The 19,142-nt window shown below is 37.0% G+C and overlaps 1 protein-coding gene across 30 annotated transcripts in view; it reads right to left on the minus strand.

Moving 5' to 3' along the window:
* Positions 1-19,142, minus strand: part of TENM3 (teneurin transmembrane protein 3) — a 1,336,783-nt gene that overhangs the window by 152,222 nt on the left and 1,165,419 nt on the right. For 19 of the 30 annotated variants that reach the window (XM_071807653.1, XM_071807652.1, XM_071807659.1 and 16 more), the window contains one exon: positions 14,355-14,564. The exons of the other annotated variants lie outside the window; for them this stretch is intronic. In XM_071807653.1, coding sequence (XP_071663754.1) covers positions 14,355-14,564 — 210 coding nt within the window. The remainder of the gene's footprint in view (positions 1-14,354; positions 14,565-19,142) is intronic. 30 annotated transcript variants of the gene reach the window in all.

Raw genomic sequence — 19,142 nt, forward strand, 5'->3', positions numbered from 1 at the left:
CTTCTTATAAGAGTTCATGTTTGTGGTTTTGGTGATCCTTCTACATATGGTTGGAATATTTTTAGAACACACACACACAAAAAAAAGGGTTAAAGAAAATTCTGGATAATGAGGGATGTAATATGGATTAGAAGCATAATTTTTATTTTTTGTTTTGAAAAACATACACGCTGTATAGCATTCCATTCCTTTAATGTGAAGACACTAATATTAAGAAATACAACACAGTTATTTTAATTATGTAAGACTGCAATTGGCATTTATTGTGTAGGGCTTCAGAGGGAGAGGAGCATGGGATGGAAAGCTGAGTTTTTCATTAAATAGCTGCCCCAAGGCAGATACATTCTGAACAAAGCACCTTTTCATGAGATATACCTGTCCCGTGGAGAGAACAAGAAAGGGAATGAGTAAGGGGAGGTAAAAAGCCTGAACAAGGAGAGAATTATATGAAAAGTCTATTAGAAAAGAGAAAAAAGGATAAAAGAGAAAGTAGGAAGTGGGATGGAGTGGCATGGTATGGTCTAATATAGGTTAAATGACTTAATCAATTAAAAAAAGAAGCCTTCCAAGGAGAAAAGGACGAAATTAAAAGAGCACACTTAAAGGCTGAGAAGGATTAAAACAAAGACAAAACAACAGGGGGGAAAAAAAAAAAAAGAAACCAAAGAATGGCAAGGAAATGGCAAAAAAATCACGTCCATGCATACAGATCACTCCAGGGAGCAAAAAGGTTCGTCCTGTTTACATCTGTTGTATGGTACATTTGACTACATGGGCATTCCTCTGCACTTTTGACTGCTTAAGGAACATTAAAAAGATGAGTCATCAGGGATGGAGGTAAGGGCAGATGAATCCAGGATGATATCTACCTTTTCATCTACGCTTAACTCTTCCCAGGCTTGCCTTAAGGTGGCTACCAGCAGTTAGTCTCAGAACGAGCCTGGAAATTACACCTATTTTTCCAAGATGAGGGGTGGTATCAGAAAAAAAAAGCCCCCTAGTCAGTTGCATATACTCTTAGTGGAAGAAGGGATTAATGTCTGCCTCTCCATAAGAGATCTGAACATTTGACAACATCAGAAATTGATACAGGGTGGTGGATGAGCAGTCTCCACTATTCATTCATTTACTTTTCCACATGGGGGAACTACACTTATGATGCCTGCTGACATGCCACAGCAGTCATGTAGCAATGGAAACCATCATTCATACTATGGTAAACAATGAATAGAGCAAAGAAAACGGATCTAATTTTCTAGTGCCTTCTGTGGATTCAAAATTAGAGGTTCTGATGCATCACCACTTGGCTTTACTCATATCTCATAGTCGCTATTAACAGACAGATATGGCAAACGGCAACATCATTCCCTCCAGAGATTCAGACAGTGCAATGGAAACAGCACACCATTTTAGGATTAACCTACAAAGCAGCAGCAGCAGAGCTTTCCTCTTGGAGACAGAAATCACAGCAAAGCAGCTGTCTGATACTTACGTCAGCAGAGAGCATGTTTGTGAGTGGAGAAAATATTGGACCTGCAACTATTTTTTTTCCCTCTACTCAACATCTCCCAAGGAGCCAAACAGAATTAGAGCAGCACTGATGAAAGAGCAGTGAAAGAGCGCTGAATCCTGAGGTTCCCATACTTCATAAGCTTCAAGAGCTCTTCCTAAAGGCCTTCTGCAGACATCACTGAATTGTTCAAGTCTTTGTAACCACAGGAGTATACTTCTCACATTTCTTTAAATATGTTTGAAGTTCTGTTGTAATCAGGAGACTACAGTAACAAGAATCAGAAACATAAGCATGCATTAACTACAACTTAATTCTGCCAGGTTTTAAGCCTTTATTTGCACTTGTGTAATCTGAGAGTCACCAACCATCATCACTAAGATGAAAGCCTAGTGCAGTGATTACAGACTATTTAGTATTCACTTTTTTTAATTTCTAGATCAATGTCAGAGAAACCCCTATACTACTAGCCATATGCAAAAAAAAAAAAAAAAAAAGAAAGCAAAAAAGCTGAAAATCTTTTAATCATTCTCTTGATTTACTTCCTGCCTTCACATTTCTTGAACTGTTAGTGGAAGCAGCATCTATCCTTCACTCCAAAATACATACATAAATATCTGCTAGTTTAAAATTCCAGGTGCAAAATTCATAGTGACTGTCTACTCCTTAAAGATATGACAGAACAGAACTTGGGGCAGAACACCATACAAGAACACCAGCATTGCTAAAGCATGCATGAAGGACATTGAAGTTTCCCCAACTTCCCTGGCACAGAACTAGTACTACAGAGAACTTACTTCTAGAAATGTGTGGTTAAAATGCTTAAGTTAAACAACTTTAGCTTGCATTTTAACTCTTAAGGAATGTTCCACACACAAAGAGGGGAAAAAAAACCCCTCCTGGTCTGTTGTGGCTACATTCATTAAGAAATATTGTATAGTAAGGAAGGAAAGCTGCATTCAAAATTCAAGGCTGAATCAAAAGAACTTCCAGATAGGAGGGCAACAAAGCTAGTGAGGAGCCTGGAGCACAATTCTGATGAGGAGCCGCTGAGGGAACTGGGGCTGTTTAGCCTGGAGAAGAGGAGGCTGAGGGGAGACCTTATCGCTGTCTACAGCTACCTGAAAGGAGGTTGTAGCATGGAGGGGGTTGGTCTCTTCTCCCAAGTAGCAAGTGATAGGACAAGTGGAAATGGCCTCAAGTTGCATCAGGGGAGGTTTAGATTGGACATTAGGAAAATTTTCTTCATGCAATGGGTTGTGAAGCACTGAAACAGGCTGCCCAGGGAGCTGGTTGAGGGACACACCCCACAGGTGCTTAAAAACATATAGTTGAGGTTCTTAGAGACACGGTTTAGCGATAGGGTTAGGTTATGGTTGGACTCCACGAGCTTACGGGTCTCTTCCAACCAAAATGATTCCATGAAAAATTTATGTAACAGAAATTTTGATCTGAATATTACTACTAATCAAACAACTGTATAAACCTGGGCAGGCTGTACCATTTTACTTGGCTATTATTCTGCTGGTATTTCTCTACAATACTAGGCATTTTAATGCCTAGCTAACAGTATAAATAACTGTAATAGGGGAAAGAAGAATTTCCCTTTCAGGCTCAAAACAATGCAAGTACACTGGCTAATTCCTCCACCCTGCCTGGGAATGTCCCTCAGGGCCTCCTGTGCCAGAAGGCTTGCAAAGCAGTTCTAGAAGGCTTTCTGGAAGCCAGAAAGGAGTTTTAAAAATATCTAACCCATCCTCCCTCTCCGCCTTTGGGTTTAGTGGCTTAGGCAAACAGTAGTCAGAATTCACTACAATTAGGGGAGACAACAAAGACTTTTAAACGGGAGACTAAATTAAAACAAGTAATCCAACTTAGAGCAAGGAAGATATCCATAATACATGATACTGTGGAGCATTCTGATGCCAATTATTTTGAGTTATTCATACACAACTGTAAACAAACAGAAAAATATTCCATATTACAAGCCACTGATTAAAGGCCTTGAGAAAAAAGATCAGGGAGGGCATCTGAAGAAAAAATACTGCAATGAATTTTGAGATCTATACATTACAGGGCATAAATAACAACTTTATACTGTATCTCTTGAAAAATGTATCATAAAGACTTGAGAAAAAAGTATTGTCTTTGAATTAGTCAGGTAAATATGCCAAAACTGATGCATACCTGGAGTCACATAAGATCTAAAGGACTTGGAAACTGAAGCTTACAAGGGACCAATTATTGTTTCTATCTGCAGATACTTTTTATCTGAGCATTACTTTACATTCTGATATCTGAAGTGTTTCTTTCTAATTCTTCAGTACCAGTAAAAATTAATTCTAATTAATGAAACCAGACTTTTGGACACTCAGCACACATTCATAATCACAAGCAGCTTCTTTAATAATATACTGCTGCTTTAAGAAACTGTATCTTTCAGCTTTTCCATTTTTATCATCCCCATCTAGAGTGCCTGCTGGCAAATCAGCAGCATGTCGGAAATGGGTGAAGAACAAGAAGATATACAAGTGTGAATTTCATGAAGTCTGTTGCTTCCACTATGCTATACACATTTGGCCAGTAAAACAATGTAAGTACTTAGCTCCAAAACCCCATGTTGCGCATCTCATCCCAGTAGCAATTACAGCAAGAGTCCAGCTGTAAAACCTGATGGAGTTGCTGTGCAGATTCAAAGAATCAAAAGCGCAATTCATTAGAAGTGCTTCACTTGCTTTCTGAAGCATTTTCAATGCTGGCGTACGCAGAGAGGGGTGCAAGGTCACCCCTATCCTCGCCTTTTCACTGTTCAACAGAGGACAAGCTACCAGAAAGTAACCCAGAAACACAAGCAATACCACAGACAGTATTTAAAACCTTTCCTGAACACACTGTAGGACATCACTGAGGAGAATGAAGGGAGCATGCAACAAAAAAACCCTTGTGGTCTTTGGATTTCAGAATGAACAGAACAAGCCCCCTTATACCAACTACTAGCAACAAAATCAAGTAAACAGCAGCAGATGATATTTTGTACCCAGTAATAGCCAAGTCAGTCTTCTGTACATTCAGCTATCATATGTTTTTATACAAATAAATTCTGTTATGTATTGTTTGAATAGGCACTGCAGTTTTAAATTAGAGCTTAAAAATGCATATAAAATAACATTTAAGAGAATATTTCTCGTGGAGTCTCCAGGTTATGGCAATGATGGGATAAGTTAACTGCTGATGACTGCAAAAGAGCACCTATCAACAAAAACATGAGTTGGATTGCTGGCAGAATTTAAAGTATCTGACCTCCTTTTAATTCCAACTACCCTGTACCTACATTATTTCCAAACTAAGGTTTGTTTTTTTTTTTTTTTAATGACAACAAAATATCCTGTTACATATACAGATCTGTTCTTTGACACTGTAACTTGCAGCTAACTGTTATGGGATTTATCTTCAAGAGAAGAATAGCAATAAATAGGCAAATTAATTCAGTTTTCTGTAACCATAGCACAGATACTAGTGTAAACATACAGAATTCCCATGGAGAGAATATTTTTAGTCCTTTGTAATAAATGATCAGCAACTTAGCAGACAGAAACATCTTTACATATTTTTTTTTCCTCCTGGCTCAGAGAACATCTCTCATACCTATGAATTCTAATGATTAAAATAATTCTACCAATTACTTTGCTACATTCCAGTATGCATAGTCAAGTATGTAATGCAATAAACTATGCCTGAATGGTCTGTTTACCCCACAGCAAGTTACAAGGAAAACTCTTTTCCCTTAAAGGACTTGTCTCTTTGGAGCACACAGGCTGGCAAAAAGCCAAGGGAAGCTGGTGCTTAAGCAACCAAGACTGAGCAGTGCCTGTGTGCATTGCAATCCCAGCCAACCGCAGTAAATGTTATTGGAGTTTTTGTGCTGTAAAATTGCTGCTTTCATGCCCACTGCATCTGACAATAGCAATCCTTGGCCTTGCATGAGAGAGGAAGGCTGATGTGCCTTCTAGTCAGATTTCTGCATCCTTAAAATACAGGGTTACTACTCCTGTGTACTCCTAATAGGTTAGTGACAAAGAAATTCATGTCAGTGCTATGTCCAGACAAAGAAAGACACTAAATGGAGAGATCTTTCATTTATAAGGTAGAAGAGCAGAGATATTATGCTTTAAGCATAGTGCTTAGGTTCTTAAAATCATTGATCATACTTAAAAAGATAAAGGATATTAAATTAGAAGTGCCATGTGTTTAGCCTTCTACTTTTCAAAGTAACTTTGAAATAATTTCTGTTCTCACAATCATCCAAATGCACGCCTATTTATTTTTTGCTTAGAGACTCAAGGGCAAAAACCTCAGTATTTCTCCTAAGAAAGACTGTGACAAGCATCTGCCAGCAGAATTTCCAACAGCCCTGTTTTCTTCCAGCAAGCAGCATGTTTAAAGCATTAAAACATCATCCTCCAACCTGCAGCTGGCCAGAACAGCGTTCAAGTGAGAGCCAAAAGCCAATGAGAAGACAAACCAGATTTTTTACTTTTGTCAAATGCTCAATTTTTTTCATACAGTGACTGTTTCAACACTATAAAATGTGTGTTGCAGTTGCATTACAGTGACTTTACTCCTGTATTAACCACCACTATCAACTTCCATATAATCCAACAGCAACCTGGTTTTCTTCAGAAGCACAGAATCAGGCCCTCGAAATCATCAGCATTCAGCAGAACTAAGGAATAAATTAGGTATTTTATGTATCTGTACAGTGTTTTTTCTTCAGTGGTAACTACAGACTCAGTCCCAACTGAAGGAAGAAATGTTTCCAAGATCAACAGCACAGAATAGAGCATGTCATCCTCACTAAAATGTACCAACTTGGTAGACATTTAGTGCTCTCCAAAGCACCATCTTCTTACAATGACCATGACTATATAACTAATTTTATTCCTGCTTAAACAAACAAAAAATGAAATGATAAAGCATTCACAGCTGGAGAAAAAAAACTTTTTTAAAACATTTTTTGAAGAAAAACAACCCCCAATGACAGTAGTCTCAAGACTAAGAAACCAGAAGATTAAAAAAAAATCAAGATTTTATCAGAACTTCACAGCCTTCAAATCATTCTATGTTTCTGGAAGAACTTTAGTTTCCTCAAAGCTATCAAGGCTCAGTGAGCATTAGAGCTGATAAGAAGGCCCTGTAAAACTATAAGTTCAGGCTGTTGCCACTGAGTGATGAACAAATGGGGACATGTATAAGATGCTCAGCCCTCTCTTCCTAAATAAGTCTTAAAAAAAATTGTATTGTGATATGGAGTTAAAATATGAGACCTTTCTGTGAAATAAAATAACAAAAAATCATCAATACCAGTTTAATGTGATGATGTGAGACACTTGCATGTGATCCTGGCCTCACACAACTTATTAGTATTTGTTATGTGCTTGCACACTGTACCTCTGGAAGTCAGCCTAAGCAGCATCTGGGTAAAGTCTTCAGGTTTGTAATTTATAATGAAAATAAACTCTCTGTGTGACTGTTTCCTTCTTCTTTTACCTTCTGCATTACAAATTATCTTCTACCATGAATTTGTTAGAGTCTACTTTTCCCCACAAGAGCAATATATTTATATCGTTCTTCATTGTGACTTCAGGATTCTCCTGTTAACAAAGTGCAACAGAATTTAAATTAAAGCTCCTTATCTTGCAATTAGGAATGTCTGTTCTACAATCAAGCTAGTAAAAGGAAATGATTTGTGTGCAAGAACTGGCAAGAAGGGAAGGAATGCATTTTTTACTTATGTTCTTCTATAGTGCCAGGTACATGTTTGTTCAGTTTAAATGTTCTAATGTTTAGATGCAGCTTTTTTCCTTCGATAAAACTATATTCTGCTTTCATATTTCACTGTATTTCAGAATCAATTTATCTTCACAGATTTTAACTTGCACAATTTTTTGTAGTATGATTTTTTGATGGAGATGGGAGGAGGGGAGGAAATGTCTCTACATCAGATCATATCTGCAGTAAGATACACAGTTGGCAGGTTGTCCCATCTGGCATGCATTCGAGTATAAGACAGATAATTTGTCACTCTGAATCCTTCGATTTGTGAAGAGGCCGAAATCATCTTTGGAAAGATATTTTGCAGCTAATGATACAGGAGGTGTGGGAGAGACTGTTCTTTGAAAGCTACAAAGGCCACAATCTGAGGAGAAATAATTGGTCTTGGCTCTTCTATTAAGTAACAGAGATCGAAAACTACAAAAATCTTTAAGAGAAAAACATCACTTAAAACAATCAGATATGAGAACTAATTGCCCACCACTTTGCAAAATTTGATTTTGGAGGGGTGAGGGCAAGATTGGGGAACTGTAATTTGCTCTTGGCAAACAGATTGAATGCTTAATTAAAATGAACAAATGTACATTTTTGTACATTATGGGAACAATGTTGACAGAAGCTTGGCTTAAAACCCAATGAAAGAAGATAAAAAGATGCATTCATGAAACTGAAATCGAATATGAAAGGGTGCTCAAAAAATAAATTGGCTAGCATTCAAGACAATTATTAAGTTTTTAAAGCAACTACATTTGCCCCAAGCATGTGGAAGACATATATTTGTCCATCTGTACCTAAAGGATATTGGCCTCCCTGCATTGTCTGATTTTTGACTGCAAGAGATTAAGTACTTCTGTAGCTACCGAGGAAGCCTGCAAGCAGTGCTACAGTGGCTGAAACAGAACAGTCTCGGGCCTCCGAAAAAAAGTCAGCATGTATTTTTATAGCCTGAACTTATTCCGTATTTACAGAAAGCTTGTCAAATACCTCTGTTCAGCATCACAGGCATTCTCAATTTCTGGATATCAAACATCTTTGCTTACGAAATATTTACTTGAGTATATACATGCCCAGAAGCCATTGGCAGTTTTCACTGAAAACAGGCAAACTTATTTTGTAATTTTGCAGGATATATGATGGTCCAGCACGTAGGAAGGTAAAGTGGCTGTTCCGCAAATGATTTATGATGTTATGATTTTTAACAGCCAATGCATTGCAATGTGCACACTCCTAACGAAACACACCATCCCTTAGTATGATAATCTCTGTTATAAACTACAAACTCAAGTATACCTGATTTGAAATGCACAAAGGTACTAGTAAGGAAAGCTCAAGGAGGTTACCTCAGTCCACCTTCTCCTAAGTGAATGTAGGTTTGTTCTCAGCAGTATGACTGACACTTTTACTTATTTTAAGTTCATGCTACAGAGTGACAGAGCTTCTGTCACTTCCCTTGAGATAGAGTTAAATATCTTAATGCAGTTCACTGTTAAGAGAGTTTTTCCTGATAATATGCCCAATCTTTCCTTTTCTTATATAATTCTATTGCTTTTAATTGTATCTCTACATGGCATACAACATGCTCCATTCCATATTGGGTTACTGTCAGCACTCAATTAGTGCTTAGGCTAAATACCAAGTCAAAGTTTTATTCTCCTTATCTATGCCCACACATTAATACTTCTAACCTCCTAATTGTTTTGATCTAAATATATCTGAACAGTAGAATAAACAGCAATAATTCTAGAACGAATAAGAAAATTTGACAGAAACTTTGAAAAAGCAGGAGGCCCAAATGCAAAACTTATAGTCCATTGACGCTATGTCTACGATTCTTTCTTTGCTGATGTATTTGTATACCTATCTCAAACTGTCCTTGTTAGACCATGTTACAGATTCATGTCTCTATCACTGTTTCTCCTCAGATTTTTCCTGAATATTCTGCATCTCAGGCCAGCTTACATTTTTCAGTTCTAATTTCACTTTATTAGTTTCTGTCCATAAAATTAATGATCTTCCCTTGTCCTTTTCTATTAACAATTTGTCCCCAGTTGGCACTCAGAACTCTCACTATTTAGTATCATTAGGAAATTTTATTAGTGCCATTTTCACTCCTTCATCCATAGAACTAATGATGATGTTAAATAAAACCAAGATTATAATATATCCCCATGATGTTCTTCGACACAACTCCTCCTGGTTTGATCTGATTATTCAGAGCAAACAGGTCTGAATTAAGGGCTGGGAAGCATTTAGTAGGCACTAAAGAAGGACCACCAGAAAATTATAGGAGGTAGTTCCAAGATGTTGGCTAGGACTGAATAAATTTGCCATGCATCTTTTCAATATTCACAGGTTATTCCAAACCTTCTCACAAGCCAGTGGGGCATGAAGAGGGAAATCACATTGTCCTCTTCCTGCCCTCACGGGAGCAAGTGCAAGGGCTGCAAAGGAGGAAAAGATACCTTAAAGTCACTTGCCTCTTCCACTAACTTTTAACACAAATCTCTGTGTTTAGTTCCATTATATACTCCAATTTCATTTGCTTTTGGTGGGAAGAAAAAGGCAGAAGGGAGGAGAAAATTGCAGATCGCTTAGTTGTGGTTGTTATGCATTAATTGAGATGTCTATGCGGAAAAATAAAACACAATAGTTGGAGGGAAAATGTGAAATGCAAAAAAACCCAAACAAACCCTTAAAAAAAATCCACACTTGTGCTTTGTATATGTGTTGCACCTGGTCATTACTGCTGCCAGGCTTGAGCATTTGGCCTGTATTCTCTCAGGTGCTTGTATAAAAGCAGAAGGTTCTGGCTTCTTGACATTGTGATATGAAAAAATAGTAATCATTTTTGTATGACAGATACTTTTGTATAACCTCTCCCATCAAATTGTGAGTCATCATAAACTGAAGTCCTCAAATTATATTTTAGGAGAATTATGCCACAGAGCATTTGGTGTCAGTAAAGTAAGATGTCCCACAATGAGACCTCCAAATATGAAGAGTTCTTGTCTGTTATCCTTCAACCAGCCTTATTAGATCATTTTTTCTCTTTCACAAATTGAAATTCAGAGTTGCGTTCCAGATTCCCCAATTTTTTCACCTTGCAGGGAAGCTCAGCCATTTTGAACTGAAAAGCCCATCAATCTGCAGCTCCCATGTGGCTGGAGAAAAATCTTGTTTATTGTGCATAACCTGGCAGATCCTTGATCAAGGACAACTGAAAAACATTTTATATCATATTGAAAATTCTTTCAGATCTCCCCATCACATGAACTATCATGGCAAACTGTTTTTAAGAAACATGAGAACCTTGTACAACTTAAATGTTCAATTACACTGTACAAACACCGCTGTGAAACGTATCTTTCTCTATTTGGCATTTGATGGTTCTGCCATAACACTCCCGATTTAGGGGGTAAGAATCCTCAAATCTGAATTTCTAATTGAGACTTAATCTCCACTGACAGTAGTAAGCATTAACATTTAACTACATATTTTCCTCATAGTTTCTTTCTAAGCTAGGAATTTAGCACTGTATTTATTATTACAATACATGTCTCTGTTAAAAGATAAGCTACTACTAATTTCAATAAATTCCCCTCCAAATTCTGACTAACCTATAAGTTCTGGTGGAAAAAGAAGCTTATCAAGATGCTTAAATACAGACTTAAGATTACTTCTATTGTTCACAAGCAGACTTTATTACATAAAGAAACCTTCTCCACCTCACATTCAAGAATCTTCTCCTCCCAGCTCCTAGCTCACTCTACCTCTTGCTTCAACAACTGCTCCTCTTCCCTGCAGACACGTTCAGATGCCCCTATTTCTTCTAAACCAGTTCACTCTTCTTTCTAAAAACAGTAAAACTAGTAAATTGTTCTGAAATTAGGAGACAAATAGGCTGACGTATGGAACAGAATCAGTATACTCATCTGCAATGTGCAGAAGAGGAAAACCAAGTAGAATAAATTGTAGGTGCTATGTAAAGGAATACTGTCATGACTGTTGGTCCTAAAATTTATCTCCCCCTGAATTTTACAACATATTAACACACTGCTTTTAAAGAAAGTAAATGATTCCTAGCAAACTGTCCACAACAGTCCTCACTTGATCTGAATTTTTAGAGCTACTAGCAATACCTCCATGAAGACCTTTTCTTCTCATGTGATAAGCATTTTATAACTGATTTTGGTAATTGTCATTTCTCTTTTAGCTAATTCCTCAAATGAAAGCTAATTACCATTGGTTAACAAACTAATAAAACCCAAAGTCTTAGATTAATATAATTCTAAATACACAATCAGATGCTTTAAATTTTGAGGGAGTTGATAAAATAAACTACTCTCTGCCAATATAAACATTGGACAAAGTCATCCAGAAAACGACACTGGACCTATTTTGTACCTGTTAACATCAGAGAGCATGGAAAGCTTCATTTGTTCAGATGCAAAGAAGATAACTGGGGAAAACAAACAAACAAACAAGCCCCAAACAACAACAACAAAAACCAAAACAAAACCAACCTTCCTTCTGTGAAAGTGCTACTGTATTAATTACCATTTTAGCTAAAGAAAATACAATACTCAAATGAGACTGTACCAAAGACCATGATTAAATGATCTTTACTTTCCAGGGTAGATTTAGAGAGACTCACATACTGGTAAAAAGGCTACACAACACCACCAACCATTGAGTAAAAGAAAGTTATAACTAACTTGGAAATTATTACCTTAATCATTAAATTCTGTTCTTGCCTGTTTTACAATGAACATATTTTTTCCCCATCAATAGGCCAACAGTATAAGAAATGAGAAACCGACCATAAGCAAATCAAGCGGATACTTCAAGTAATGTTCAGATATGTGCTGTATGAAAGTATCCTTTCTTCGAGCAGTGCAAATCCTGATCCTGCAGCTGACTGCAGGAATGGAAACCTACTACCAGAACCCCTGTGGTCTTCTCCTTGTCCAGCAGAAAAGCAAACCAATCCTACTTACATTACGGCAATCACAAATCCATGGTTAGCAAGTTGAAGCACTTCTAAAAACAAGTCTGATCTTGTGGAGAGAACAAAAGATCACTAGCTCTATTGTATGACCACCAGCACTACCAGCACTACTAGATTTTGAGTGGCAATATATATCATTGATTTAATTCTTCGACAGTAGGAAGCAAAAGCTGCAAGCCCTTCTATTGCACATATACACTAAAGGGGCGAATTTCACACATCTGCAGATAGAGGAGACAGGAGCACAGCTGGAGGAGACAGAGGAGCAGAAAATTAAGATGTACTTACAGAGTATGCTGAGTTTCCCCTCTGCTTAGCAAAAGTCTTACGAAGAACAACTCTCTCAACATATACCACTGTGTTAAATTCTGTCCTGCTTGTTATCAAAAACTAAATAAGCATATTTACTCCTGCTAAAAGGATTTGTCATGGGACCAGCTGAAATTATTTGGCTAGTCTGGGATGAAAGGGGTTAAGGAACATTCCTCAAGTTTGGCCAACTCAGACTGACAAGCAACTGTTGAAAATTTCAGAAGCAGCAAAATGCTAAAACCTAGAAGAACGATGAACACTTAGTAGCTTCCTAAGAGGCTAGGAGGTATAAGAAGTTCATCTCAACGACTGAAAATTTCTAGCAGCTTGTTTGTGCTTTTGCATTTTTCATTTGTAGGTGAACAGCTGGTGGATACAGTAATCTAAATGTATTGACTTACTGAATTAAACCAGTCTACTATTTGGATAACGCATCCATTTTCTAACAGATTGCATATTCCTAGACATAAAGGAAAGGAGACATCTTCATAACATATCCTGATTATGACAATATATTACTGTTTTTTGGAGTTCTTCACAGATTAAATACTGAGTAAGTTGAATATGCAAAAATAAAGTTATTGTTGTTAATTTTAAAGATCTTAGTCCAAGCCCCTAACATGGTCCAAAAAAAAAAACCCAAAGGAAAGCAAAGGAAAAGAGGCAAAGGGAAACAGAAAGAAGGTTGTCAAATTCACATACACAACTGCTCTTAGCAGACTGGCCTTTTAGACACACCACCAAAGTTGCACTCAAAGCTAGGAAGAGCTCAAAGTCAGTATTTTTGCCTTGCAAAAACTGATGTGCAATCTGTAGGAAAATATTTCTCCAAACCCCCTCTAGTGGTTTATCTGTAGGAGAGCTCTTTGCAAAAGACAGAAATGGTTCTTAGAAAACAAAGAGCCTTGTTGCAAGCTTTGCTGGTCTCCTCAGGAAGGGCTGTGAATTAACAAATTACTCTTCCAGTTTGCCTACCCCAAGAAAATCTGTTCAATCATACAACAAAACTGGAACCCTGTGGCTATTATTTTTTATGTTAAAAAAAAAAAAGTAAAAATGTGGTTTCTCAGGTCATGATGTCTAAGTGGGCACTGGTGTTTCAAAGTACATGTCACTCCTGTTGGTTACTCATACTGATTGGGAGGAGGAGAAACAGGGAAACACGCATCTCAGGAGCCACTGTTGTCTTCTCTCACCACACAGCTCTCTTCCTCTAGATCTCTTTCCTCAACCAGCCTAAGAGTACCCTATTCAGTAAAGTACAAATTCTCTTGTCCTGCCCTAAGAAAACTAAAGGAATGGCTGGAACCTGCCAAACTTGATGAGGTGATAAAGGATAGCTTTTATAGTATTCTGAAGCCAAACATCATCACAGTTCAATCAACTTCAGCCTACTCTTTAAGAAGTATAACTAAATGCTAGTCACTTGCTACAAATTACATTACATTATAAATAATTAATGGCTATTGCTTCATGTAAGTATTGCATTTTAAAATAACTTAAATGAGCTTTGATATATTAGAAGTTACTTTCTACTCTTGCTTAAATTAGAAACATCATTTGTGACATTTAAATGAAAATCAGTTTAAAATACAAAGTCATTGTGATATCTTTAATTTTTATTAGGCAATTTTGTAGAAGGATGGAAAATAAAAGGGTATTCAAACTACGGACAAAGTGCCCTCTTCTTACCATGACCTGGGACAGACACTGAAACAGTACCGGTCTGTACTAGATATGAGCTGGCAGTATAGTCCTCATCTGTATCAGAGTCCTGAACTGGCTGGCTGGCATTATTACTTAATAACCACCTCTGGTTCTCATGGAGATTGGGTGATGGAGGAGGGGAGTGTAAATGTTCAGTAACTGATGGACTAGATGAGGAGGATGGCATGGGAGGACCTATGAAAAAAAAAATAAAAATATTTAAAATATGGGTCAAGATATCACATGAACAATAAATCATTTGTTTTTTGAATCACCAAAAGGTGGATAGTCTACTTCAAACAATAAAAAGAGATGGACAAAGAAAATGACAATTGCCAGTAATAAATTGGTTTAAGTGCTTTAGAAAAACATAACACAATGCCAAGACTTGCTATTTCAATGGACAGTGTCTATCACTATCTGAAATTCCAAAGTCTCTGCAACACAGTACGACAGAGGAGCAGGTGCCAACTCAAATGAAGTATTTGTTGTACAACCATTTGGAAAATACAGTATTTTCTATTTTTCAAGCCTCTAAGCAGAACAAAAATACTGAAATACATGGCCAAATACAGGGCTGCTTCTTTCATGGGATGCTCATGTCTGAAATCTAGTTATAGAAGAAAATAATACAGACAAGCAAAGAAAGAGGAACAGTTTTCAAAGCTCTCACGCACAGAGGAACCTCACAGCCCTAAATTTCTACTATACAAATCATTCTGACAAGAATTTAAATTTTCAGCGGTGTTTCTCAGATACATATACTATTTAAAAGCTATTAAAACATTTTACCTGTCAAGCTTGAGTCCATCTGCACAAGTTGTTTTAAAACATGCACACATAATAACTACATCCCATTTCTACATCTTTAAAGTATCTTAAACGTATCATCAAGGAAGACAAGATTTAAGTAAAGCTTTAAGGATATCATAACAATGTATTTAGTCCTTCAATGAAACAACAATTAAACTCAGTAAGAGAGTAACTTGATTTACCCTGTGAATATGATGGCTCTTTATAGTATTTAGTCAGCAAAGATCTGTTGGACTAGTTTTGAATAAAGTATTATGTTGCCTGAAGGTGCGAAATTGTACCAGAAAATGAAGTAGCTTTATTACACACTTTCTGTTAAAAAATTAGATTAACCTGCGTGGATACTATTCATAATTGCAAATCTAAATTTAAGTTAAAGGAAGAGGCGTTTTTCATCACATAATCATTGTTTTTATGGTACACTGTAGTCCACTTATGATGGAGAAGTGCAGAACCTCTCAATGCCATACTAAATGCAACAAATTAGATTGGCATCTGTACCTTGAATTACCTTCCCTCCCTCTCCCTTTTACACTGCTACAATCATGCTGATTTTTGAAGTTTGCCCTTACCCCTCCCCCCCTTCATATTCAGTTTATCCCATCACACAGTATCCTAAAGATCTCTCAAACACATTGCTACATCCTGACCAATTGTTTTCCCTGGAAAGAAACTTGCAATAGCCTCACCACAAACTGTTTCCTTAATTCTTTCACATGTCATTTACCTCTTCTTGTAGTGAACAGCACAATATACATTATCATCAATTTAAGACTCAGGTTTGGCTGTGGAAGGAAAGTGAGCACTTAATATTACTCTGTTAACTAATTTCTGCGTGAAACCCAAGGTTTATAGCCAGGAAAATAACAAGGATGGTGAAATGATATTTTACAGGGTCCAACCTGGGAATTTGGAAGTAGAGAGTGGGGACATTTTCAAGTTTGAAACAAAATGCCACCACATGTTCTTGCTACACCTTGATTTTTTACATTGCTTGCTTCAGTAACTTGGATTTGCGGTTATTTCTTGATGGAGTATTTAATGCACCATTTATGATGTACCCAGACCAATTTAGACAGCCATTATATTTAATTTTTTAAATAATTCCAATAATAGTTCACAGTGGTTGTTATACAAATCATCTCTATGATTTCTTTTTTTTTTTCTTTTTTTTTTTTTTTTTTAGCTTGGAACAAGTCTCCTTTACTTGCTTTGGACTTCTCTGACTGGAGAGGAGAATGGTAGTAATATGTTCCAGATGTACACTGTCTGGAGCAAATCAGCATCTCAGTAATACCTATGGAGCATACGTACAACACTGTTCTCAATATGCTTCCTCTCTCCTCCTCAATTTACACTAATATTCATACACAACAGAGTTTTGATTACACAAACTGTAATAATGCAAAATATCATGTCTGAAAACGTGTCATGTCCAAGGCCTCTCTCATTTTTTTATTATTATTAATTGTCTCAGTGATGTGTGCCCAGTTGACACTGTACTGCACTGATGAGCAGCCACCCGGACAGAGCATCACTCGGCTGCCCTGGATTAGGGAGCTTCTCAGTTCAGGAAACTCTGTGTCAGGGGCAGGGTGGAACACGGGGCTGTTAGCAAAGCTCCTGCTACTACACTCTGGAGACAGACCTCTGCTACTGCAAAAATTGGGTGATTAGGGCTGTAACACCACTAGGAAATTACGCAACTTTGAGGATTTGATTTTTATAAACGTAATTCTGGCAGGCAGAAGTCTTTCTTGTCACAAAGTTATATGGTCTGCGGCGAAAAGAGAGCTGGTGATAATATGAGCCAAGTCTTCAGAAGAACCCTAGGCCAGCCAGCTGGGACAAGTATTTCTGTACAACTTCATCCAGCACTGGCAGATTTCTACAGGGAGCTCCTCTTTGATTCCAAGTGAAAAGACAGATAGTTATCTATACTGCCTTTTATAGTATAAGCTACATGTTAAGAAAAAAATACTTCATGCAGTAGAAAGGGAGATCATAAAATATATGCATATTCCTTTCAGTTTTCTTTTTTTACATGAAATGAAAGGCATTTAAAATATTTGGTAATAGCTTTTATTAAAGTCTTAATTTATAAATGTATTAAGTATGACAAAAATCAATTATATTGATTATAATACTTTATCTATGTAGCTTGGAGGCACACGATGATGCAAAGAATATTTCATTCTAAGGAAAAATCACAAAAATACAAATACTGTTTTTTTTCCCCCTGTCCTGTTTCTTTTGGTATACACCTAGCAAAAATTTCTGTTCTTCTGTTTTGACTTTCTTGTCTATGCTTTAAAAAAGCAACTGTTCTTGTTTTTACTACGTGACTTTGATATAAGATGGTAAACTCTTTTTCATGAGAAAGTATAGTGGGCTTAAGAGTACTTAAATCTCATATTTTAGGTTAGTTATGAAGATAACACACTGTAATTTGTTGGCATTTTCGTAATCAAAAATACATGACTTACTAGTATATTTGGGTATTTAAAAAAAAACTGTCTCACACAAAAATGCAAAAAGGATTTGTGACAAATACAGGCAAACTCCAGCAGGAACAGACTCAGTATAACATTATGTGAAGATGTGAGTAAATTTGCTAAGGAAGTAACACAACTTGCCAAAGAAAGTAAAACCCAAAGAAAATCAGTTGTAAGAAGAACATTAACAAAGAAATACACCTGAGCTAATAATGGATGTATTAAATACATATGTACAAGGTAATTACGTAAAAAAAAAATATTGTTCTGTGCAAAGATCAGCACTGATATAAAAGACCATATAAAATATAAGTTGGGAGCAGAGTTGATGTCACATATGGAAAAGCTGAAAGGGAGGAGTATGATAAGTGCAAACAATAAAAAGATAGCGAATAAACCATAGGGCAGACTGCCATCAATAGACTGATAGTAACGGGAGGCACTGGGATGCATGAAGCTTTCTATAGGAAGTATATAGAGGCCTAAGGAAGCCTAAGGATGAGCCTCCGGCAATCGCTGCTGCCTAACATCATGGGCAAAGAGCAGTGAAGAGCTGGAGGTAGTGTGGGGCAGAGCTGTTCTATCAGCCCCAGAGCCCCAGGGACACGTCCACCCTATCACAACCCAGTCCTGGACAGGTCACCCACACCCTTGCCCTTAAAAAAACCAAAACATTAGCAGAGTTAAGCTTACTTGTATGATATTATAAAGAACAAATCCAACAACTGCTCAGCTTTCATCTTTTATCTGTCTTCACATGCCAAAAAAAGTGCTTTGTTCCAATGCTAACGTGTGTAGATGAATTACACACTGCGTCTTCACTAGATGAATTTTAGAGAAAACAGTATTGGACACTTTTGGAACATGGCACTTAGGAGAAAAGTAGGATGGAAGAGAAACAGTAGTAAAAACCTCCTGCTGTTGCAGGATGGGCAGGCTGGAATAGATGACCCAGAAAGTCTCTGCAGAGCCCTAAAATACATGCACTTACGAAAACTGCCCAACTGCTTCAAACTCTTGAAACAGAGACATATTGCTGACAACATGATGCCAACAAGAAAGGAAAAAACCTTATTTTCTTTTGTAGTTATAAATCTACACATTACTAAGATCAAGTTTTAGCTCAGGAAAGTCTGTTGCTTCATGAATTTCTTTAACACTGACCTTTTGTTCATAAATCTAGATGAGTTCTCAAAACCTGGAATTATCAATTTACTTTGCATAAGACGTATTGTGAGTTACATACTTTGAAAAAGTAATTTCACGACGAAAATTTGAAGGGCCATTATCTTAATCTCAATCAGGAGCATAAATCCTATATCTAAGTCTTAAATACAACTTCTGATGGCTGCTTAAGGCAATACAAGAGTAGACAGCTCTGTTTAGGCTGTTTAGCTATGGCAGAATGGTGCATTTTTCCTTTCGCAGTCTTGGCAGCTCTTGTCACTGAGAGTAAAGAAAAAAA

The sequence above is a fragment of the Patagioenas fasciata genome, chromosome 4 (genome assembly GCF_037038585.1).
Source record: "Patagioenas fasciata isolate bPatFas1 chromosome 4, bPatFas1.hap1, whole genome shotgun sequence".
Taxonomy (NCBI): domain Eukaryota; kingdom Metazoa; phylum Chordata; class Aves; order Columbiformes; family Columbidae; genus Patagioenas; species Patagioenas fasciata.